Source organism: Aythya ferina, assembly GCF_964211825.1.
Source record: "Aythya ferina genome assembly, chromosome: 1".
NCBI classification, from domain to species: domain Eukaryota; kingdom Metazoa; phylum Chordata; class Aves; order Anseriformes; family Anatidae; genus Aythya; species Aythya ferina.
Window position 1 is genome coordinate 79,236,648 of NC_140296.1, and position 25,736 is coordinate 79,262,383.

Genomic DNA, 25,736 nt, shown 5'->3' on the forward strand with positions numbered 1-25,736 from the left:
GCATTTTCTTATATGAATTTATGGCAGTGAAACACTTGGGTGAAAAGAGAGATCCAGAATAATGGTGAAACAAAAAGAAGTCACAGACAACATGTTCATCATTCAGAAAATTTTCTGTCTAGAAAATTCAGTGAAACTAGAGTGGGTGCTTCCAGATTCAAATATGTAAAGCTGATATGAATGAAAGAGCTATCACTTTCTTTATGAATTTAGATTTTATGATAACAAAAATCCATGTAAGTGCTTTGATTTAAAAACTAAAATGAAATTTAATGCAACAATTCCGAGTACTGGAAGGCAGTTTTACTTAACTTTGATTTCAGTTTTGATTTAAAATATTACTTTCTTCTATTTCTATATTTCCAATCTAAAAACTTCTTTGACTTTTTGTTCCCCAAGGGATTTTTGACTGCATAAGAGACATTTATTTCCAAATTGTACATTTCCCAGTAGCTGAAAATTTGCTTCTTCAAAAATTCTTGCCTAGAATGTAGCATTGTACAAAACAGAGGGTGGAGAGTTTGAGCTTAATGTCTCATTTCAAAGTGTTTATTTTTTTTTTAAATTTTTTTTGAGATCAGCCAAAATAAGTGAATATATGGATTGTATCACATTCTGAGATCTTTACACTGCTTATTGAAATCATTTTCACACTGGGAGAGAATTGAAGTGTCTTTATTCCCATTTTACACCTGTTAGACTGGATCAGAGAGTTAAAGCAGTTGTCTCAAGAGGCTTGTACTGTAACAGAAATAGAGCTGGCCTTAAAACATTTAAAGAGTGTCTGAATAATTGATATAATTTATGGTTTTATTAGTGGGAACCATTAAATACCACCACCACCATCACCATAAAAAAAAAAAAAAAGCTGTTCAACACACAGTAAAAACCAGAACAGCTATTTAAAGAAAGAAAAGGGCAACAAAAAAAAATCTGAATGTGCTTTCTGAACATGATAATGCAGAATGACAAAGAGTTTCCAAACAAATACTTCTAAAAGTACTGCAAAGTAAATGGAGCCAGTGTACTATCAGAGTTACGGGCTTTTCAGAGAATGCTTGACAAGATCTAGCTTTAGAAAAACAACAACCAGTACTACTTTTACATTTTGTGCTTGGCAGCTTGATAATGTAAACTCTGAATTGGTAGTGTTACTGTAGGCCTTGTATTCTGTCCTGTAAGAGAAACTATGAGAAAGTTGGTAGACACTAAGGTAACAGTACATAGTACATAGGCTAGTGTGGGGTAACAAGACGCCAGCTAACAACGACTCACTCACAAGCTTTATCTTACCATCACAGGCCTATATCAAGCAGATATCTATACCTGAAATAGCCATCCAAAACTCCAGACTTGCTCAAAAATAAGAGATTGACATTTTTAGGGTCCAGTTCTTTTGACTATGGTGTTGATGTCTATGCTTCACTTAGATGCATTTTGCCCCCCCTTTATAATTTCTTACCATTAGCATAAAAACAAACAAAAATCCCATGTACATAACTTTTTAAACTTTTTTTTTAGTTAGGGGCAAGGAACCTTCTCCAAGAACACGTACACATTAGTGACTATGTTTCAAAGAGCTTGGATGCAGTAGTTAAGGAAGGTGGAGATAAAGTATTGTTTGATGAGGTCGTTACTGAAGCAAGTGCTGTTAGCCTTTTGGTTGGGCAGACACATCAGTTTTCATGCTAGACTGCAATCTGGGGAAAAAAAAAAAAAAAAAAAAAAAAAAAAAAAAAAGCTGCTAACAGTGTGCTAACTCTTTTTGGGCTTGTTGGAAGAATCTGCCAAAGCAAGGAGTGTGCTTATGTTATCACAAAGGACTCAGTTTTGCAGACCCCAGCTCCTAAGAGTGCCTCATTCAGAAGTATTTTTATCTGAAAATTAGATGTGAAAAGTTCCCTGTATAGTGCAAAGGAGAAATAAGCATCTAGGAATGAGATACATCATAGAGCCTGCTGAGTGGAGAGTTTCCTGTGGAGATAAGTGGGAAATGCTGAGGAGCTTCTAGAAAAGGGCATTTCATTGACATGTGAGATACCACAGTGAGAAGCTGAAGCATCTGGTAGGCAAGTGGTTATAGCATTCACCTGGAATGTGTAGATCAAATTCACAACCTTTCTGCGTTCATGTCCCTGAGGAAATTGTTCATCCACCTTGAAAGACTCTGTGATATGGCCCTCTCAATCACTGCATGTGTTTAGGACACAGACGGGATGAATTCATTCCACAGGTTATCATTTACATCTGGAAAGAGGAGACTGGTCCCGGTCCCCAAGCCAATGTATTTTTATGTGTTTTCATACAAAGTGGCACAGCTTCAGCAGGGATGGTTGGGAGGGGCTCACTTCAGAGCAGTCTGTGAACTGGTAGCTATGGCCCTTTTCCAATTGAAGGAAGATACAGACAAAAAGTCAGTTAAAGCAGAGGGAGACCCTGAAGTCCATAGATTTTTTACTTTGTGTATGCTTTGCAGCATGTATCAATTGCTGACCTAAAAGCTGGGCACCCACCTTAAACCTTCCCTGGAAACGTGTACCAGATGAGGACCTCCCAGTCTTGGTGTAAAAGACTCATGTAATTTTCCAGGCATAGGGATGGCTAGAAAAAAGTCTGGCTTCATAAAATTGCATAGGCTTTTAGATTTTTAGCAGCAGAATTTTGTACATACCAGGGATAGATATGCAGAAAAAAATGATATAAAGTGGTTTGAAATGAGGGGGTCAGATTTCACTTATTGTAGCACTTTTCCATATATTTATTTTGAGTGTGTTTTGGAAGCAATTGCTTTCTGTTTGTGCATTTAAATCTGTGCCATGGTGTGGCAATGACTAAACAATAAAACAAGCTGAGTACCTGCCAAGTATATTGTGATCCTCTGATCCCAGCACAGCATCCTGGATCTAAAATAATCCAGCTGGCTCAGCAAGTGTGTGGATGCCATTTATGGCAGCATTGTGTCAGTGGCAGGAAGGTGAACTCAGAGTTTTCTTTATTATTTTGCCCTCACTGCTTTAAGCCCACCAGGACAGGATTTGCACAGTCAGAAACGTTGATTCTTGTGACTTCAGCTCCCTGCATTGTGCTGTCTCTGGCAGCACAGTCCAGCTGTTTATGCATGTCTAATATGTCTCCTAAGGGCATTTGTAAAGCAAAACAAGCTGCCCCTTCGAGGAAGGTAACAAACAACCTAAACCCAACTGCATTTTACAGAAATTACAGTGACTTGATTCCTACTGCGCTCCAGCCTGTGGTACAGAGTGTCTGGAACGTTGAAGAGTTTTCACTGGGTTTCACAGCTGCTCAATGAAGATTTCACTTACAAGATTTTTCTGTCTGTGAGAGAGAAATGCATATCTGTGGTATATCTAACCAAAAGGCACAGATTCGCACTATCACTTTTGCCTGCTGAATGGTCCTCTTCCATCCCAGCCTGGTCATGCTGTACTGTGAACACTGAAGCGGGCACTGCAGTGTGGGGCTGAACTCAGCTGCAGAAATTTTTGTTCTCCTCATGCAGGTTGGATAACAATACTTGGCTCTTCCAAAAAGATCTTCTCAGTGTTCAGGATCTGCAAAATGGAGCTCTGTATCTTTTCTGCCATGCTTTAAATGCTAGTTCCTCCTCTTGTATTGCTTGTTGGAACATATAGTGCAGTATATTCTCTTTTATGTTATCAAAAAATGTTCTACTGGCTTTGAAAAATAATGTCATTTAAGCACATGGTGAACAGGAGCAAAATCGACAGAGATAGGCATGCTTCCCTTTGTCTTGAAATGGTAGCCATGAGTGTAAGAGCCAGGACAATTTAAATAGCATGTGCAAAGTGTCTCAGGGTAAGAAGGAAGTCTCCTGAGGTTGAGATTAGGTCTACTAAACATTAGATTAGATTAGATGCACAATACATTCTTTTCTGCTTTTTTTTTTTTTTTTTTTTTTTTTTTTTCGGTCTACTGCATGTCTTGACTGCATTGAATTGCTTAACCTGCAGGGTACTACTCTGACATTAAATGCCTGTTGATTATAATTTTTCAGAGTTTGGATACAATCCACTTTTCTTAGCTTAATTCAGTTGAGTGTTGGTTCCTTTGGGTTTCTGAGACATCTCCAGAGGACCTGATACTGGAGATCTGTGCTGTCCTCGATTAGCAAATGGAGGCTAAATACCTAAGATGATAGTATGCAATGCTTTTATTTAGACAACTGCATAAAGTCCCATGCATCTATGGTAAGATCATGTAGTTCTAAGCTACTATACACAGACACAAAGACAAAAAAACACTGCTAGGGTGTTATTCATCTCATCCTAAAGCAGACATTTAAAACAGCTCAGATGTATTGCATCCTAGAAACACCTATTCTTCGTTCCTTGATTCGTTTATATCAAAGGAGTTTAGGCAACTAGCTCACATATATATTGCAGACATTAAAAGTCAGATGATTATAATTCCACCCTGGTGTAATATCTGATAAACAGTAGAGACATCCTGCTGTTGCTTAATCATAAGATCTTTACTTAAAAACTCTAAGACTACAAAGAAAGGCAGAGACCAAATACAGCGATGGAGGACAATGTACCTTTGATATGGATAGTGTGTAGCTCATTAATTGGCTACTATTTGGCCTGCTGTGTGGGTAATATGATAAAAATCTTGTGACATTACTGTGCTTAGTACATCTGATCATATTGTGGACCTGTCAACTCAAATCAGAATAGGCTTTTCCTAGAAAAAAGGCATCTGGTATTTGTATATTTCTAATGGATAATGTCTGTGAAGATTTATTTTTACTTATAAACTTGTTGGATAAAGGTCAAGGCACTGTGTTCTAATATTTAATATCACATGTATTAGTGAAGTCATACCAACCATTACGATACAGTACCCTGAGTTTACTTTTGGGTTATAGGCATCAAACATAGGCATTTAATCAATATGCTAATTGGTTGATAATAGAGAAAAAAAGGTAAAAAAATATAACCTTTCTAGGATTTTTTTTCAACAGGTGTTGTATTCATATTCATTCTGATAAACTGGGATTGTGAGTTTTAAACGCAATTGTGTTTTGTTATACTTATCCTGATTCTTTTGCTCAAGGCTGTAGCTCATAATTTGTGTGTTCTTTGTGAAGACACTCGTCCATGAATAGATGGATTATTTTGTTATAAGCCAACAAGGCAACAAACTCAACCCAACCAAACCAAATAAATAAATAAATAAATAAACAAAAACGAACTAACACCTAATTGAGCAACTGGAATTCACATTGTGCAGAAATGTGTTCACTTTTTCATGTCAATACCTTCAGCTTATGAAGAAGTTTGAAACATAATATGCTATGTTCTTTTTCTTTCTAGGTCTCCTACGTAAAAGCTATTGACATCTGGATGGCCGTGTGCCTTCTCTTTGTCTTTGCTGCATTGCTAGAATATGCAGCAGTCAACTTTGTTTCACGGCAGCACAAGGAGTTTCTGAGGCTTCGAAGAAGGCAAAGGAGACAAAACAAGGTACAACTTGCTCTTTACTCAGGACAATTGACTTTGCCCTGACAGCATTCTTGACATACAGGTTGATTTCTCACTTCAGTTGTTGCCCTTGCAGGAGAGTCTTATTCTAAAATTTCTTCTTGAGTGCTTTACGTGTTGAGAAAGAGATGAAAATTGGCCGGTGTGGTTATTTGCAGTTCATGAAGATATCAATAAATGTCAATAGACTGGTCACTGGTTCCAAGAATGTTATTCTCTTCTTGAAATTGCTGAAGCAGCTTCACCTTTATACATAAATTTATTAGCTATTCCAGTCTGGACTGGCATTATATTTTCTTCTAATCCCCAAATATTTTGCTGATATGTGGCACTAACTAGCAGATAAGGAACAGTCGGAAGCAGTGACACAGATAGTGTACCAATATTATTTCTTTGATATCACCCAGATGTGCTGACATCAGCATGTGCTTGAGACCTGTCTTTCCTGTTGATTTTTATGCTAAAATGGGAAATTATTTAGCATAGCCCACTGCAGGTGTGGGCACCAATGTTCAAAACCTGTAAAGTTGACCACCCAGAAAAAGGGAAGGATTAGGACAATTTCCTTTCTATATTCTATCATTTCAAAGTTTGTTACTGATATTAATTTCACTTTTTTTTTTTTTTTTAAACAAATAAATGCTTTTTGAGTATTATGATTATATCGTTTAATACCAGCAACTGAAATGCAGAAGGGAGGCTTGTTCTTAACTTAGATGTCAGTCTAAAAATATTTTTAGGAAGTCTGTCAACTTTTTTTTTTTTTTTTTTTTTTTTCTCTTTGGTAAATGAAAAGGCAAGAATATATATTAAACTGAATTTTAGTCCAGTAGTAATCATTCCCATCGCTATAGCATCTTATCCTTCCTGTATCTGTGCCACTGTTATCTTAGTATCAGTAGAAATTCTTAGGTTTGCTGTTTCACATGAACATTTGCTAGGCAAAGTAAATATTCACTTAAGCTGTGCAAGTGTTTCAAGCTACAGATAATGGTTCCCTTATAAGAGGGATGACAACAATGGCATAGGGCATTTGTGTTTTGACAGGTCTGTCTAATAATTGTTCATTAGCTAATGTAATATTTGATGGACGCTCTGGGAAGCAATCCAGTGCTGTCCTCTGGTTTAATGCTATTGTCAGATGATTTGAGATTCCCGTTAATATTAGATTACGGGACAGAACAGAAATGCTTGCTCATTTGCAGGCACGCAAGCCAGAGGTACCACCACTGGAAACCTCTGTTTCCAAAAACTGCATAGCAGCAGCAGAAGCTGCTGAATTGGGTCTGTAATTTCAGTTTGGGGTATGATGTCTTCATTAGGGGTAAACTAGTTGGCAAGCAGCCACTACTGGTAACACTATGACAGTGACATCACTTGAAAATTATGAAGTTTTGGTCCAGGGCAGTCATCATTCATCTGCTATGGGAAGGATTATTTTAGTGATTATTAAGAGAAAGATACTTAAGACCTAATCACCAGAAGATACCACCTAATTCTATGCAAAATGGGCAATGCCATAATTAAATACTGTGAAATATTCTGTTGGAGTAAGAGACACATCCATTTGCACAGGCTTGCTATCACTTTTCCTATGAATGTTTGCACAAATTTCAAAATAGAGAATAGTGATGCTGAGGCCATCTCTTTATGAGGCATCTTCTGTATCTCTTTACCTGAGCTTGTCTCTCACAATGTTCTCAGTTTATTTTGCTTTGAAAGTGGTTCATGTTGTTTTGCATGATGGTCTTCTCTAACAGAACCATTCTTCTCTTTGCGTGTTGTGTACGTATGTCGTTGTGTTGCCACTGTGCTGTTCTCATTCTTGCTGACAATCTGGGGACAGGCACAGACTATGACTGTTGGGAATGAAAGCGTCGAGTCCGTGAGGCGCGTGAATGGCTTGCGGAGCAAAGAGTCATCAGCATATGGGACAGTGAATCAGATCGGCAATTCAAGTTTGAGGGTAAAACCGTAGTGAGAAAGAGAAAGCAAGAGAGAGGTTTCGTATGCGCAGTGATGTCATAAATCAGCGGAATGGATGATTTTCATGGCATCACTAGTAACCTCTGGTATTCTCTTTGCTAAATGTCCCCACAAGATATTCAGTACTGTCCCCAGCATGAACAGCAGTTTCATGTTGCACGTTCTTGTGGCCCTTCCTTATGCTTGCTTTTCTTCCATGGTTGGGTTGTGCAATTCCCTTTCCAAACCTAAGCAAAGTGCATGTATATTCTGAAGGCTAACCCTGTTTAACCTGGGGGGAAGAGGAGCTGTGGGGTGGGGATGGCTGGGGGAGGGAGAGAGACCATAAAGCAGGAGCATAAGGAATGCCTTGAGACAGAAAACCCCACACTGTGTCATCTTTCAGATGAATGCAGTCCAACCAACTTAGGTATGTATAATGAAATACATTTTTACTGGTGTGGTATTTATTCCTAGCCTGTATGCCTTCACTGTTCCTTCTCATCTTGTCCTAAACCTTGTTTAGTGGAGTATGAATAGCTGTGAACCAAAAAATGTATTTCATTGGTTTCTTTTTACTTGTTTGGAGAAGAGCCATGGGGCTGAAATCTTTTATACAGTGTGATGTGTAGCAGATCTGAAGCAATACAATACCAGCTGATAGATCCAGATTACGGGTGAGTTGTGGAAGTAATAAAATCAGTGATGGAGAGAGAAATGAGTTTAGCGTGCAGCTCACTGCTTGCTACCGGTTCATTCGCTTAAATAAAATGTGTCTAGAATTTAAATCTTTCAGGACCTGGTTTTCCGAAACAACAACAATAACAAAAAATCATTGCCTGAAGAGCTTTTAAGCTGTAATGGGCCTTACTTTGATCAAGGTCCGTAAAGTCATTTGATTATAAGATGCATATGATTTCAGTGGATTTTGTACACTGTAAAGGGAATTGCTGGCCTTCCAAATCAAAATGAAAAACATTGCTCCTGTTACACAGCAAAATTAGGATAGAGGGCTTGCAAAGTAATAAATTGTTCTCTTAAAGAGCTACAGTATCAAACAATAGGAGAAAGCCTTCATTTCTGCATTTTTTCTACTGTAGAAATAGTCATACTTACACACATACAGGAATGAATACAAAAATAATTTTTTTAGTGTCTCCTAGAAGATATAATCATTATTCAGTATTACTGTGCTGTCAGTTGAAAGCTGGTGTCATACATCTACAAAAACAGTCCAAGTAAGTAGTCAGTGCTGTATATTTTATCAGTCACTTAGTACAAGTAGCCCAGCTAAGGTTCACGTAAGACACAGATACTCTCTGCCTAAGGGAAGCTTGCAGAAATCTCTCTCTCTCTCTTTTATTTATATATATATATACATGTATATATATATTTTTAATATTGGTGTTATATTTACATCCAGGACTGTACAAATAGGGACTATATATCTCTATTTTATTTTATTATTTTATTTATTTATTTATTTATTTTTGCTGTAAATCCCTAAGAGCTGGAGCTGTACTGGAGTTGATTTCCCCTAGAGAACTCCCAACACAGAGGTGTTTTGCTCTAACAGGGTGAACACAGGAAATACATCAAGATGGAGGTTTCAGGAGCAGTGCTGCCATAGGTGCAGCTCTGTACTTTTCTGCTCAAGAAAAGGACACTTATGTGCATAGGGGAACATAGCCTGTGGTGCCACAAGAAGCCTCACAAGCAGGGAGTTTGGCTTGCTGAGTTATTGCTCGCTGAACTAAGGGCTTATGGCGAATGCGAACATAAAACTCACAGGCAAGTGACTGTGACATAGTCAAGAAGAGAGAGTGGAAAAGAAGGGTGATTGAATATTTATACTGTATCATTCAGTGTTAATTTGAAAAAATAAGGACCAAGCCATGCCTGAGCAAGATTCCTAAGTTAAGCAGCTAGATCTGCAAAACAAGACTGTTCACAGTTTTGTAAGCCTACACCTCTATCACTGCTTTTGTTATTGCTACTTCTGTGTCTTGTTCCTCTTAGTGCTGCAACCCTCAGAGCACTGCACAAAAGCACAACAAACCTGAGCCTGTCAAATCTCTGAAACCAGAAGTCAGGCTGGTTAATGTTTCTCTAGGAAAGCTTAAGCTGCATTGTTGGTGTACAAGAAATTGTATTTACAGCTGAACCACTGTTCTGTCACTGCATTAGAAAAGATTGCACTATCAGGACCAGTTGCCACCTTCCATACAGAATAAAACCCTATGTCCTCAGCTACTCAGACCTGCAACTTGTCTGTGCCCCCCGTGCAGTTTCTGTTGGAGAAAATATTCAATGTTTATCCTAAAGATTTGTGTAGTCTTCCTGCTCGCAGTGAAATACATCCAAGAGTAATTATATTTCATTGATGAGAGAAATGGCTTTTATTTAATGTATATGATACCACTTTTTGTATATATAGTGTAGAGGCTACAGAAGCCATGAGTCTGATGGCACTGAAGATCTAGTACAGTTTCATTACATTAGAATCTAAATTTTATTAGTGCCAGATCAACTGAAAGAAAAAAACTTATTTTTAAAATATGATTTGTAATAATCGAACAAGACTTGCTTATATTCCAAAATGATGTGTTTCCAGGAAAGCAGAATTCTGTTTACATGGACTCAATCATCCCTTTTTGAAAACTGTAATAATTATGTTATACGTTCAGTAGTAAAAATGAGTCACAGCACACTAGTATTCATACCAGCATCTCAAAGATGACTTCCTAAATTATTCCGTGGCCAAGAGTAGGGGTTAAGTCTGGGACAGTTAGTGTTAAAATCAATACTTTGTAGCTTGAGCAAAAAACTGTGCAGCTGGAGGCTGTGACAGACTTTAATCCCATGTGCAGGGAACACAGAGCAATACAAATAACAGTGCTGCAGCCAGCAGGGCTCAGATGCATGCAGATTAGCAGAGGGAGGCACAAATGGTGTTTTCGAATGACAGAGCTGGGACTGAGACTCGGTGGTTACAGCAGCAAAGGATAACTCCGCTAAGCAGAGGTGGCAGCAGCTGGCCAAGTGGTCCAGAGAACGACTGATCTCTGGATGGAGCTGCCAGTGGGCAGGCAGGTACCCTGAACAAAACCATTGCAACTGTCAAGGTGATCAAATGTTTCCATCTTCAAAAAGGAGAAGTACGCACTGAGCAGTAAAGACCATCTCTGCCATTTTAATCCTATCAAAATCCCTCCACCAGACCCCCAGTAAATTTTCTGAGCTTTCCTAGACTTGCCAGTCAAAAAAATCACTGCCTTTATCCTGAATTTGCCTTTAAAGCACTTGTTACTACTGTCCCCAATGGAAATTTTTGTCCACTAGCATCTGTGCATACAGCACTCAGTGGGATAACGTGCAGGGTTTGCGTTATGTAAGATGCCGCATCATGTGAATAATGGAAGTGCTCAAGGAAAGCCCTCTTTGGTGTGCTATTTTTGGTACTCACAGAGCAATCTGTAGCACATGAGCTTCATTGTGAAAAATAGGAATCAGAGTCTGAATGGCTTTTTCTCTCTCTGACATCTTGCTTACTTAGCGGATTAAAGAGTGGGTAGCTCCTGCTGTAGATAAACACGCTCAAGATATTGTGGTTATTTTCCTTCTCCAGGGCAATTGCATTAGCACTTTAATGTAATTGTGCAGAAAAATTCTAGCAGAAGATAAATACACCAAAATGATCATTATCTTGAAGTAGCAGTCCCATATACAACCACACAGAACCAGTTAAGCAATAGGTACAATACATTCCAACACGTTGCTCTCTCCCTTGCAACTTCATCTGAATGTCCTTGTTTATCTTTGTGAGCATGAATAGACTAGCATTGGCCCTAGTTAACATCAAAGTATCTTTATTATTTATTAAATGGGCTTACTGTAGTGAGTTTAAACATTTAAACAAAAGTATTCTTTCAAACTAGAAAAATATCTTTACAGAAATTCTTAGTCTAGCTCTAGACAGAAGCCTGAAGAGTGACAAGAGTCCTAAAAGACGGAGTAACCTGTAGAAAACAAAGATGTTCAGCCAAGAGGGGGTGGTATACAAGCAATGGATCAAAAAAATTTAGTAACACCAATGTGTTCAGAAGATTTTCCAGTGAAAAGTAAACATAGAAAAAGAGACAGTGGAAGAGGGATCATTATTATTGTTATTTTTAATAAGGGACTGTTTACAAGTGTTGTGAAAAATGATATTAAAGTTTTTGTTGCAATATTGTAAGAGAGAAGCTAGGAAAACAAAATAAGTGAATATCTGTGATTAATGTGTGTTATAGCTTCAAACACTATGCAATGATGGATTTTTTTATATATTTCATTTGAAACTAAGAAACAGAAGAGAAAAAGGACAGTTATATTTCCAAAGAGAGAACTCTGAAACCCAAATAATAATAAAAAAGGACACATTAACCATTCTGTAACTAAAGACAGACTAATTTATGGAATACATAATACGAGTTTCTGAGAAACACCTCCAGGTATCAAGTCACAAATATCTAAGCATTTAGAAAAGATGGTAGAGTTCATATATACAAGCTGAACTATTGTGACCAAGTATCAGAGTAGAGACAGAGCCAAGTGGACAAAATCAGGAGAACAAAATCCATAGTTTTATGAAAAATATAAGGGAAAAGAAGGAGTGGAAAAAAAAATGCCTAGCATAGAGGTATAAAATCCAGAAAAGTAGAGAACTGATAGGAAGCTGATAAGACTGCAAAATGGCAAATATTAATATTCACTGAAATTAGCAGAAAGGTGCAACATGGAGCACGCTGTGGGAGAAGGGGCTGTAGGGACCAGGCTCTGCTCCAAAACACCAGCCAGGACACAATGCAGAATAATGAATCACGTTGGCTAGCTTGCAAGTATGCTAGCACATTAATCCTTAGCATTAAGTAAGATATGAACAGGATGTAAGTGTCACAGAACATAGAAGCATAAAGGGGCTGTGGAACAATAAAACCCACAATATTTCAGATCTAGAGCTATGAAACAGCAGTATGCTGTGCCACCTGGGAAAGGTAGGACTGGAAAAGCCTGAAGGTGTACCTGATAGAGTTTTTTTTGTTTGCTCGGTAGTGTTACTCTTGCTTTAGAAGCTCTGAGTCCTCTCTTGTACCTACCCAGCATGCAGTGGCTGAAAAGATCAACTCTGAACCGACAAGCCTTGAGGACTGAAGTTTGCACTTCACTTGAGTGAGTTTGTCTTGGTAGTTACTCATGAACAGCAGGAAATACACCAGAAATGAACTCTGCAGTTTTCCAGCTCATAAAAGGTACTCTCCAGCTGGGTGCAAATGTCTCATTTTTTATTATACCTAGGGGAGAGTGCAAACTGAAAATAGGGCAGAGAAAGCTAAAAAGAGCCAGGAAACAGTGTTCTTATTTTTAATGCTTTAAAGCACACAAAAAAAAATAGCTTTTCAAGAACCACCTGACACAGGCATAAACTTGTGTTTTCCAGATTATTTTAGAAAAGGTGGTTCTTTCATTGGCTGCATTCTGACCTATCTTATTTAATAAAAAATCCAGTGGAAAAAAAAATGTTGAATACACACTTCATGATCAAAAATGAAGAAGGAAGGCTTCAGGAGAAGTACACTTAACCTAAATTGTCCCTGCCCAAGCGTCCAAGAAAAGAATGAAAATACATTGCAGTCTCAAGACTTTGGTTTAGGCTGCACAAGGTGTCAAGGAAAAAAAAACTTTGTCCCATGTTAGCTCCTTTGTTTATCCCATTGTAGATACCTTATCTTTACTCTTTTCCTGCCCAGAATCAGGATCCAACAAGGCCCTGATCTCAGGGTTTCTCACTGCAGGTGGGAAATGGAAGGTGAAGACACCTGGGAGGAGGACAGTTTCTGATCCTTTGTCAATCACAACACTTCTTATCAGTTCTGAGTTCTGTCCTAAGCTTCATAGCCAACTGACGAGTATTTCAGCATGAATAAGAACAAACTAGTGTTTCTGCAAGAGAATGAAAGTGTGACACTGTTATAGCCAAGCATAATACAGGCTAAGAATATCAGCATTGCTATATCAGTGTATTTCTACCCAGATTTGCAACTGTGCTTGCTCTACCCATCTCCAGAGGATAGCACACCAGTTGTATCAAATTACATGGTAAATTGGTGAGATGGGCAAGTGTTCAGTAAGATCCATGAAATGCACATTTACATCTGACCCAATTAATCCCGTTCTCCACAGGGGATGGAAGCTGTTATTTGAATGTAATTAATTGTGAAGCATTCTGTAATGATGTTGTCCAAATGACATTGTGCAAAACCAAATTGTATTAACTAGACTTTTGAAACCTCATGGTATCTCAAGGTCTGAAAAACTTCATGGGTTCCAGTAAAATCCAGTTTTTATAGGACTCTTAAAAAAGTGGTGTTACAGTAATTTCTTTCTTTCTCTCATTCATTTTTTCCCCCCAAAGGGAAAACAGCACTGTTTTGTATTTCTTTTTCACATTACTAATCATTGCTTATAGCAAACTGATTGGTCAGAGACTGATTCTTGACACCTTTAGTTTGATTTAATGATCAGAGATGTCTATTTCACTTGATCCACTGCTAGGGAAAGATGTTAGTGTAAATATGGGTTCCTTTTTTAATATTTTATTTATTATTATTATTGGTAATAGCAAACGGGCAATTGGCCAACTGGGAGTAGGTTGTAGGGAATGAGATTTTTTTTTGCTACAACAGGAGGAAGGGGCTAGGACGAGTTACACTGGGAGGAATAAATACCTTGAAGATCCACACATTCTGAGTGCTTGCTACTGAGTCTTCCCAGAGTCCTCAGCCATTTCAAATTGGAAGCATCTGAAAACTTTCCAAGGCCAGCCACAGGTCACTTACCCACTTCCATTCTCTGTGACTGGGCTCTTCTCATGGCATCTCAGAGCTGGCACAGCCCTGGGTCTGCTCACCCAACACTTCTGTACTCCAACAGGATCAATGCCAAGAAGGACTGGTGGTGTTACTATTGGTAAGCTCAGTTTCTGGTGGTTGATTGGGTGTTACTGGCAGAATAAGTATGCCAGAGTGTTTTTAGCTCTTGGATAAACAGATTGGAAAGGTCAGAAAACGCTGCTGTGGTTTCCTAAACATGTGGACTAAAAGAAACCAAGAATCATGCCTGTAAATTTCTGCATCAAGCTTGTAACTTCTGCTTGAGGTGTTGTATAGCTCTTTGAATCATTAAACTTCTAACCCGTGTGTATAATTTCTCACACAGACACTGTGTGTGCATTTGTACACACACACATATAATCCACTTGCATAAGTGTAGGTTATTCTAGTGAGGTGCCAAAGTTTTGATTTCTCCATATTATGACAAGACTCTGAGGTGACAGGAAATCTTTATTTTGATGCCTCAGCTCACTTTCTTCAACTGGTTCTACACAAAGCTGTCTGAGGTCATTTTTTCTGCCAGTCATGTGGAAGTGCTCTGCTTAGGACCAACTCATTCATTTTTCTGTTAAGCCTTCCCAAACCTGCTGGTGGTGGAGACTTGCCTTCATGTGCTTTGCAATCTTCATCTGCCAAAAGAATAGCTAATTAAGAGTGGGGATCATAAACCCTGTTCGTTAAGGATTATCTGAGTTACACAAATACAAGCTCTTATATTCCATTATAGGAAAGCAAGTCTTACATTGCCTCTTCAGGATGCAGCTTCACGTTGGTACCTGCATGGATCAGCCCTGATACTCTCCAGCACAAACTCTCCAAGAAGTGTATCTATCTGTTGTCTGTTAACCTACATCAGCTTCCTTTTTCACTTCCATGGAGGTCTCACTCTAATATGTTTTGTCTTGGTTGTCAAATTGATAGGCAAGGTCAGTGCAACAGATATTTCTGCAAAAACCAAGGTTCTAGCACATTCACAGTCTGGATGCTTTGCAAAACATTGTGTAAAATCAAATACTAAGTCTCCTTGTTTGTTTCATCTGCAGAATTATAGTGTTTTTTTTTTGTTTTTTTTTTCCTGTGCTGAGCATGGAAGGCAAAAGAAATTATAGAAAGTCTAATTGAGTGTGATGCCATTACAGGCTGATGAAATGAAGACAACTTGTCCTTCACAAGGTGCTCTTTTACAGCCGTTGGTACCTTCTGTCCAGAAGACATACTGCTAGGTCTTAACACTATTTTATTTTTTTTTTTTTGCTGTAAGGTACCTAGTTAGATTAGTTAGGATGTATTTGGGTGTTGCCATGTGTTTCATTGCATGTTCAGCATAGGTGCTAATACTACACAAATAGTTTGTCCAATCTATGACAGGTTGATGACCTTGCCACCATCATAGGAATTCTCATGTGAAACTCAGGGGGACATTCTTGTGTTCACAGATATTTACACCAGTGAGTGGGTACTCAAGTCTTCAGAAAATTACTTTGTGCTCTTGCTCATTAATCCTTCAGTCCTATCAATAGGCTACGTAGTTATTTCCTATAAACTTCCAGTGGCTCTCAGAAAAGACAATTAAATTTCTTGTAAGTTTTACAAGCTCTTGTCCCATCCTTTATAGAATGGCAGTGGCAAATTAGGCAGCTATTTAACTGCAGTTTGCTTATTAGACCATAAAGTCAGCCAATATTCTAGCAGACAGGTCATTCTGCGGGCATTTGTGTGTGTAAGTGTTCATGTCTAAGGTGAAAAAGCAGAGGAGGCATAACATATTTTAGACATTATTCTCCCTACATTACCTTTTCATTGTGATTCCCAGAGAGGTCACCAGATCTCATTTGTGCTTGTCTGCCTAGTCATTGTCAGTTTCCCCCAGGCCCTCACATACTGGCATGTCCTGCCATGCCTGGGCTTCAGGTTTTCTGAATTTATTAATTGTTGTTCTCTTTCTGAGCCTTTTATGTTTGGATATCATGCTTCTCACTCCAGGTGGCCTCACCAATATTTCTATGATTTGCCTAGCAAAACTAACGGGGATTAGTCATTTCTTGATTTTCATGCTGTCTTCAGAATTATCACTCTATATAGCTGCATTTTTTATTATTTTTTTTTTTAGTTACTTCACATTCTTGCCTACCAAGAGTTAGCTTAGTTGCTCTTCCTACCCAGTTTGCAAATAGGCTTTATGCCTTTTCAGCATATTCAACGTATTCTTCATTGTAGCATTTGTTTTCAGCTTAAACTTTCTACCTGGCAATAGTCAAGTCTCTCATCAGGGACACCATAGAAGTGGATTTCCTCTCAGTTTTTTGAATGAGATTCATAGATTATTGAAACACTTTTTGTGAACTTGCTCTTAGATGTTCATACCATCCCCTCAGCATTTGTGCAACTAGGAGTGCACGTGCCCTTTGGAGCAGCCAGAATTGTGTGGAGTGAATAGGGTCTTGGCAGTGAAGAAGGATCTTGTACAAGGTTATTGAGGGAATAGAAATAACCAAAGCCATGTGTTAGATGAAAGCAAACAGGATGACTAATGACTTTGCAAATTGTAATGCATATTCACAGGGTACATTTGGCATTCGTCATGAAAAAAGTAAGGCTGAGTTCAGTGACTGTGTCTCCAAGGAGAACGGGGCTGAAAGAAAAAGGAGGAGAGCTAGTTTTGTGAGGCATTTTTGGTATTTGTATTTTCTTTCCTCATCTGATGTGTTTATGTTTGTACAATGATATGAATAAAAGCAGGAACATTTTAACACACTTAAGGAGTTCAACATAAGCTAGCTTCATCCTGCTATCCCACATTTCTCAGATGGTGGTTGTGGGGCTATTTGTCATCCTTGACCCATCCAAGGGAGTAAACAAAAACAATGGAGAAAAACAAGATTATTTGCTTCCATAATTAAAACATATATATATATATAATAATAATCATATAACACTAAGACAGTTCTGCTGTGCTATATCTTCACCTTTTATGTTGGCTTCAGATCCTACAGAAAAGCAATTGTTTAGCTAGCGGTTACAGTTCTTTTTTAAAATGTTTTTGAGTACTGTCATTTTGTTCCTTATTTTGGAGATTTGTCCTAGATTTGTCTGTCATGAACTGCAGTGGAGTCAGTTCTGTATTTGCTGCTAATGGGTTAGTCTTTTATTATTCTGCCCTTACTGTTACCTGTGCTGTGTGCTCATGTGGAGGTTGTATAAACTGTACTTTTTCATACAGAACCACACAGGAGTGTGAAAGAGAATAATAAATAGTCAAAAAAAAGGTAGTTTTTTGCAGGCACAGAAAATGTTGTCTTGCTCCCTAGCTGTAAATAAAGACTTTTTTTTACGTTTCCACGAAGGATGTTTTTGTTTGTTTGTTTGTTTGTTTTTTCCCCCAAGTACACAACAGCTCTTTTAAGATGCTCTGGTGCTGAATGCTCTTATTCTTTTATTACTTCTAGATACTGGTGATGCCTGCTTGTGCTGTCTGTTTCTTATTTGCTCTTTGATCTTTGTTCACTTTCCCTTGTGGCTTATGTTGTATTATTTTGTTGTAAAAGCATTTTATTTATTTATTTATTTTTTACTGACATATGCAGACTGATGATTTCATCACGTTTTCTTCAGTTATTGCTTTTCCCCTTTTTCTGATGAGTTATATTGTGGGCATTTATAGCTAGGGTTGAATATCAGACTTGTATCATGACATGATTGTTTTTATCTTAAACTGGTTTTGAGTCGAAAAGCTGTTATTTCCTGAATATTTTCCCAACCCCATATGATGCTAATAGATGGTTTTATTGCATGTGGAATCTCAGCCAGTGCTCCCAGTCTCCCTTTTTTCCTGTCACTGCCTATGCAGTATGTTTCTTGCTGCCCATCCCAACTCTCATGAGTCTGTCAAATACCTACTTCGTTCAGCTCAGAAACAAGAACCAAGCTCTCCTGTGGTATTGTCTAGCAGAGGAGAGATAGAAAAGCATTTTGGGGGGCATACCATTCCTTACCTCTTCTGCAAGCTGCAGGCTGCCTTAGCCCGAGGCAGATACCTGTAATCCCAAGGTGGGTTACCTCAGGGTGATTGGCAGGCTGTGGTGCAATGTGAATTTCTACTTTTCTTTCCCCCAAGTCCTCCTCTCTTGTCTTCTGTATCAAAGTGAAAATGTCTTAGGAACTGGTACCAGATTGATATGAAACCAGGGATCATTTTTACTAGCAGCTTTCGAAGCAAAGAGGCTTAGGCTTTAGCCTCTTTGCATGTTTTAAATATGCAAACAGCATTACAATGTTGAGGAAGCTGCCTGTCCTGGCCAGTTATTGATTCCTTTTCCATTCCTCATATTATAAACACAGAATCAGAGGCTCACAGAAGACAGGACCAGAAGGGTCCTTGAGAGCCAGCTGGCACTGCCAGCACCAGGCAGCACACTGGGAGATTTACAGTGGCTGATAATATTAATCAGTGCTCTTAAACAGTTCCTTCTGTAACGTGCCCAATATATCAGGAGGGAGTTTAAGAGAGATTTGTGAGGGATTGCTCCTCTGGGAGACTGTGAGCTGAATTATGTCTCTTCGTGGATGTGCTGACCTGTAGCTGAGTATTTCTGATTTACACCCTGTAATTCTCCTTGACTCACAAGCACTCCTAGAACAAAGGTCAGTAAAAAGGACTCTGAACAATTATTTACCCTTCTGGACAGGAATAGCAATAGGCTCTTTCTGTCCCAAGGCTCCGCAGTTCCCCATCCTCGGCAGCAGCCCAGGTTACACAGCTGCTGATACTCTGCTAAAATACAGCTACATGAGTTCATATTCTGTAACTTGTGCTGATCTCCTGCTAAGCTGTCTGCTTTCTGAGTCTCTGCTCTCATCCTTTCTTAGCCCTGAGAACGGCCCTTCATACTCCAGCCCCTTTTAGAGGTCATTCCTAATTTTAACTTCTGCCTGGACGGAGGAAACAATTTTTCAAAATACATGCGAAGAGACAAGATTAATCTAATACTTATTTTGATAGTGATATAAAACTAATAAATGCATGATGCAGTATAAAAGCAACTTGCCTGTGCAATTAGCTTAGTAATCAGACATTGAAAAACTATGGGAGAAGAGCAGGGCTATGGATTAAGGTACATAGCAATTTTCTTTATTTAACAGAAAAGCATACAGAATTTTAATTAAGATCAGGAGATTTTACATTTACTGCAAGTACTCGTGGATTGCTAACGTGACAACTGGGTTTTGACAAGGAAGGACCATACAAGCCAAGACTTGAAAGCTGGCAGGTAGGAATACAATGACTATTTCATTTTGGGCCTGGCAAGAGAAGATGCATCGGAAATGAATATATGACAAGTGAGGAGTATTGGATTTCTGTATGAGGAGTTGACAAGTCAGAGAAACAGCAGCCATATATTATCTGTGATGGCAAAAAGATCACATCATTTATGACCTTTGAAGCAACAGGAAAACTGAATGCAACATCATCTTGTAATGATCTAAGAGAAAGCTGTCTTTCTTTTTTTCTTCCTGGTTATATATAGCTGTTAGAGAGGGCCCTGCTGAGCAGAAAATGGAACATATGATCAAGGGCAGTCCAGTGAGTCAATTTACTGACTAATACTGTAGATTATCATGTCAAATATATAGCAACAGCATTATGAACAATAACAAAGCCTAGATTATTTCTTTCCCTGTAAATTGAAATGAAGATGTGATTGGAATTGTCACACCTCGGATATATGAGCCAGATTCTCTTAATCATCCAAAACAAATTGCCTTATTCTTTATATTGATGTTTATTTTAGGAGCCATTCCAAGACTGGCAAGCTGAAACCATCTATTTAAATGTGGCAAACACATTTAAAAAATATCCTCTAGACAATTGTCCCCTTAGGTGGTAGTTCAGTGGTCTTGCACTTTGAAATGCCTGCTTCCCTCGTACCCATGGAGGGATAACTCAGTCTTTCATCTGATGGGGAAAAATCACTCGGCACAATGTCATGCAGAGATGCTGCAAATGGGCTAGCTATGGAATCTTCAGTAAATCATGCTACCACAACGCTAGTGGGGCAAGAGTCCTGTAGAAACCCCAGATGTTTGTCATATGGATTTTTTTTTAGCCCTGCCTTCTGTCTTCCCACGCTTCAGATTTTCAGTGACCAAGCTTGAGGAGTGGGATATTGCCAATACTGTGCAGACTCCATGGCCTTGTTCTATTATTTTTGTTTCTTTCCACAGTACAGGGAGAACATACCCACATGTTTTATAGGTTTGTTTATGGTGTTGATCAATAAGGTGGCATTTTCTGTAGCATCAAATTGAATGCCACCTGAAGAGAAAATACAGTTAACAATGAGCTTTCCTGCACAGTAGAATTTCCACAAGGTATAGGAGAGGTTCATTTAATTATATAATTTAAAATACAGATAAAATACAGGGTTCTTCTATTGTCAGGGTGTCCAGACTCTGGGTGGAAGTCTGACCACCTTTCAGTCTGTCATACATTCTCAAAATTCTACCCAGATCTGAATGAACAACAATTTAGGGAAATAACACTTGAATTGTGAGTCATTGTCACACCTTCAGGAACAAAAAAGGACAATCAATGTTAGTGATCTCTAGCCTTCTTTCTCTAAAATGAGAGCTCAGAGTAATTGGAGAGGCATTTACTAACTGTTTGCTAAAGACAAACAACAAAGCCCAAATATTGCTTATCTGTTGAATATAATTTCCTGTAGGTGGTGTGTAAACTAATATAGAAATTAACACAGCACTATAAATTTAGCACGTATAAGGAAAAGCAGATGGTACTGCTGCGATTGGACACGTCATTGGAGTATTCTAGAGCATGCCAAGTCTTTAATCTGTTACTATATGCACACATTACTCCACTACTGAGCTCTCAGTAGACTGGAACATGTAAAATGCACAAATGACAACTCTCTTTGCTGGGTTTTAAACTGGGAATAAAAGAAAAATCCCACTTTAAGGTTTTGCTTTTTGCACTTATTGTGTTCATTTTCCAAAGTCTCAAAGTGGATTTGGTTGCAAGCTCTGGGCAGTCAGAACAAAGGCACAGGAGGCTCCATGGGCCAACAACGCACTTGGCAATCTCCAGCTTTCTGCACCGGTAGCAGGGCATGCGATATATCATGAACAGTAGTACAAATGCATGGTGATACTTTTCAAAATGCTCTGTCATACTGGAAACTCTCTGAGCAATTAGGAGCTCTATGGTTATGCAGAAGTGGAAGTAGGCTTTTCACTAAAAAATTAAACAATTCCTGATTATTCTTAAAAGGTCAAATAACACCTCTCAGATCAGAAGTGGTCTTGGCAAGGTGTAGCTCTACTTTAATGATTTGACTTCTCTTTGGAGGAAGAGAATTTAGCTGCAGGGACCAGAAAGGGGCAAGAACAGGCAGGGGTTGAGGAAGTAACTGAATTTGACAAGCAGAATGTGGAGGTCGTGTGTTTGGAAATGAGCAAGGGCAAAAGCATCAAAGAGGATGTACGCAAGAGCAGAACTGAGAATTAATGAGGCAAAATGTATAGTAGAAAAAAATAAAAAGGCAATCACAAAGAAAAGAGACAGCTGTAGAAGGAAGGAGACAGCCTGAGAGTGGCTATTGAATACCATTTCCTAATTGATTTGCTTGTATTTCTCATTAGTGATTTCAAGACACCATTCATGTTTTCAGCTCAGAGGACAAGCAAATCAGGTTAAAGTCTACTCGTTGTGAATGCACAGTGTGTGGTATGCTACTATGCACTCCCAAAATAGGTTGATCCCCCAAAAAGGTTGCTCCCAAAGTCATCATGTTGCTTGATCTTGGCATAACATTTCTGCCTGTTGCTCATGAGGCTGTTGGAGGTCCAGTGAAGTAGAAATCCATGCTGCTGGGTCTCCCTTGGTCCAGGAGGGCTCCTACACTACTTTGTGCTCTGAGTTAGGGGCACATTTGCTGAACAAAATCCTTCTCCAGATCTTAGTCCCTCCCAGAATAACACCTCAAGATCAGGTGGTCTTAGGCCCTCAAAGTGAATCCTGATCTCCTCGGTACTCCCAAAGACAGGCTTTTCTCCAGCTTTGGGAACACTGATTTAGGACTTACTGTTCCAGAACACGTGAAAGATGAAACATGCAATATACACATTTGGGGAAGGCTACTGGAATAACAACTTTTTGGCATAGGGTGTTCTCATGCTGTCTCCTCTAGATAAATTAATTGGATATTTCTTCTCCCGTTCTTCTTAATCATCTTGAACAAGCCTTGAGATCAGATGAGCATCTGATTTCCTCTATCAAGAATGCCTCTTCCACTGCTATAGTCATTCTTCCACATTTGGTCTGCCTGTGCCTTTTATATACTATTAAATCTACTGTTTCACTTTATCTTTTAATCAGTTTTGCCAAGTAATAAAAGTCCACCACAAGGTGATCTATTGCTTAGCTACTGGTCTGGGTAGATGGTCCTTTTGGAGAGGTGCCAGCACCCCAGCAAAGAGCCTGTTCATAGGCAGAGAGGATTGAGAATGTTTAATGACTCTTGCTTGTGCATCCTGTATTCCTGCTCCTCAGAACTGCAGTCCCATCTGAAGGGGAAAAACAAGCAGAAAAGCTAGCAAAATGGATGTTGTAGCTTCAGAAATGCTCCAGAGAGAGCTCCAAACATTACACTGGAATACAGCAAATCTATCTCTGCATTTCTCACTAATATGTGACTTGACCGAATACAAAAGGCATTAGATTACTAAATTAAGTAGATGAACATATGCATATATGTGTACATATATCTACACGTGTGGGTGTATACAGACTATGTAAGTGTGTATATATATCTTTGTGTTTAATACAGTAGAAGAAAAACTATCAAACTCATTTTAAATGAAATCTTATTTCATTTTTGTTGTATTCATATTTCCAATGACCTTGTAGGATTTGTGGATTTATTACTTACCAGATAAAGAAAAAAAAAAAATCTGTGTAAAGATTAGACTATGAAGTTGCTATAGCATTGAGTGCCATTGATTTTAACCCCATGATTAATGTTTATTTTGCCGTGAATAAATAATATCAGACCTTTATGGAACAACCCTCTTAAAAACAAATCAAGATGAAAATAAGGAAGTGGACTTGTGTAGTAAATTTCTAATATATTCAAACTGTCGAGATGTTTCTAAGAAGCCACAATTTAATTTCAGAAACCAAGTCTGAAGTGCAGATAGCTGTAAAACAGTTTGTTTAACCAAATCATGCTTCAGAGCAAAGTAAAAACAGCTAGAGAAACGCAGATTGAGATCTTGGCTAACAAGAACTAAATGATATGCAAAGCCAGAAAGGATAATTTGTGTAATAGAAGATAAGAAAAGAAAACCAACCCCAAAACATTATTTATTGGGAGTCCATATTAATAACTGATAGCTGGGAAAGGAAGGCATTGATTTATCAGTTGGCTTGTCTCCTCAGGAAAAAAAAACAAACAAACAAACAAAAAAAAAAAAAAACAAAAAAAAAACACACAAAACTTATAAAATTTGCATGTGAATACTTCAAGATGTTGCAGATATTCCTGACTATTTTTAGCTGCACAATTTAAATTATTAATATAATTTGCAATATTTAATTTGTTTTGTGCAGTATTTGCATAAATTAAATGCATGAAGTCTGTCTGAGAAAGCTCTGGCAATCCGTTTCTGTGTTTACTGGGTTTTGTGCTGGATGCTGTTGTAGCAAAGGACTTGAAGGAAAGAATCCTTCCACAGAAAGAGAAAAAAAGCCTGGTCTTCCCCTTCCCCTTCCCCTTCCCCTTCCCCTTCCCCTTCCCCTTTCCCTTCCCCTTCCCCTTCCCCTTCCCCTTCCCCTTCCCCTTCCCCTTCCCCTTCCCCTTCCCCTTCCCCTTCCCCTTCCCCTTCCCCTTCCCCTTCCCCTTCCCCTTCCCCTTCCCCTTCCCCTTCCCTTTATCCCCCATGCAGGGCTGCAGAGGTGCAGGGGAAGCCTCTCTCCTCCCTTCTCCCCCCAGCTTCCCACAGATGCTCGCCACTCTCAGCATGCACTGAGTAGGATGCTACTGGTCCTCAGTGGTGGGCATTGATATCACAGGTCACAACTCTGCATCACTAGCACCTGGCTCAGGCAGGGAGGATGATGTACGCTGTCCCTGGGCTGTCACAGTATGGGCTACAGGGCTGGCCCCAGTTGCCTGGCCCCAAAAACTGGGGAGCTGGGGGAACTGAAACCCAAGTCTGAAAAACTGGCTAGCAATGTATTGTTCTGGAGGATAATCTGCATAAATCAAATGTCGAGTGTCATTTCCGGGCTTTGTACACAGATATACATTTTTTTTTTTTAATTTTGGCTGTTTGACAAATGAGATACTCTGTGATGCTGAGGTCAGGGCACTGGGGTACTCTAAAAAAGCAATCTAAAATGATTACAGCTGAGGCAGGGAGCAGCGGAAAATTTCCCAGAGGCACAATAAAAACTATCATCTTCCCCAAAATATTTAAATCTTCTTTGATAAAAGCACCAGAGAACCTTTTGGGAAAACTCCCGAGGGGGCAGGCACTCAGGAACCCCCTCCTGCAGCTGGGGGCCGCAAGCTCATGTCTCCTGCATGCTGTGGTAGAAAAGGCAGTGGCTGTTTCCCCTCCAACAGTCACACAGGGGGCTTGTTTCACAGGATATGTCCTGGGACAGGACTTTCTGGGTGGGCAGCGGGTGTCAGGGCAAGGAGGAGCTGCAGTCTGAGGATGGGGCTTAGGTACTGCCAGCTGCAAGTGGGGGAGAGTCTGCTTGTGGTGCAGCATGTCTATCCTGAGACAGCCGTTTTGCAGAGAGCAAGAGGAAGCAGCAAAGGTGGGATTTAGGTAAGTTTCCATTGGTGTTCCATTGGTAAAATGTCAGAATAGCCCCATGTTTAAACACTAGCTTTGCAATTTATTCAGCTTCACATGCAGACAGGATGAAGAGAAACTAGTCACCCCATATCCACCAGACTTCTGCAGATTATCCTTCAAATCTGGGTCATTAATGTGGATCTCTCTGATGTATAACAGACTGATGTGCCATTGCCACTGATAAACTGGCAAAATGAGTCTGTATGGCACTCGTAGATTACTGAGCCTGGGCACTGTCATTTAAAACAAATGGAAACTGAGGCATAGTTCTTCTGTGCCAGAAATAGATCTGTTCTTCTTTAGCATCTATAACTGTCTATCAGAACACCTATGGTGCTTTGCAAAACAGCATTTCATCTCTTTTTCCCTCCCTCCCCCCAAAAAAATTAAAATATTAATCATATTATATATAAAACATGAAATTGAATAA

General features: G+C 39.0%; 1 protein-coding gene and 1 long non-coding RNA gene across 5 annotated transcripts in view; one reads left to right on the plus strand and one right to left on the minus strand.

The window, feature by feature from the left end:
- GLRA2 (glycine receptor alpha 2) overlaps positions 1–25,736 on the plus strand; it is a 130,034-nt gene that overhangs the window by 95,286 nt on the left and 9,012 nt on the right. For all 4 annotated transcript variants that reach the window (XM_084518853.1, XM_084518851.1, XM_084518852.1 and 1 more), the window contains one exon: positions 5,358–5,507. In XM_084518853.1, the coding sequence (XP_084374979.1) occupies positions 5,358–5,507 (150 nt within the window). The remainder of the gene's footprint in view (positions 1–5,357; positions 5,508–25,736) is intronic.
- LOC311436587 overlaps positions 1–25,736 on the minus strand; it is a 208,475-nt gene that overhangs the window by 20,591 nt on the left and 162,148 nt on the right. The gene's annotated exons all lie outside the window — the stretch shown is intronic.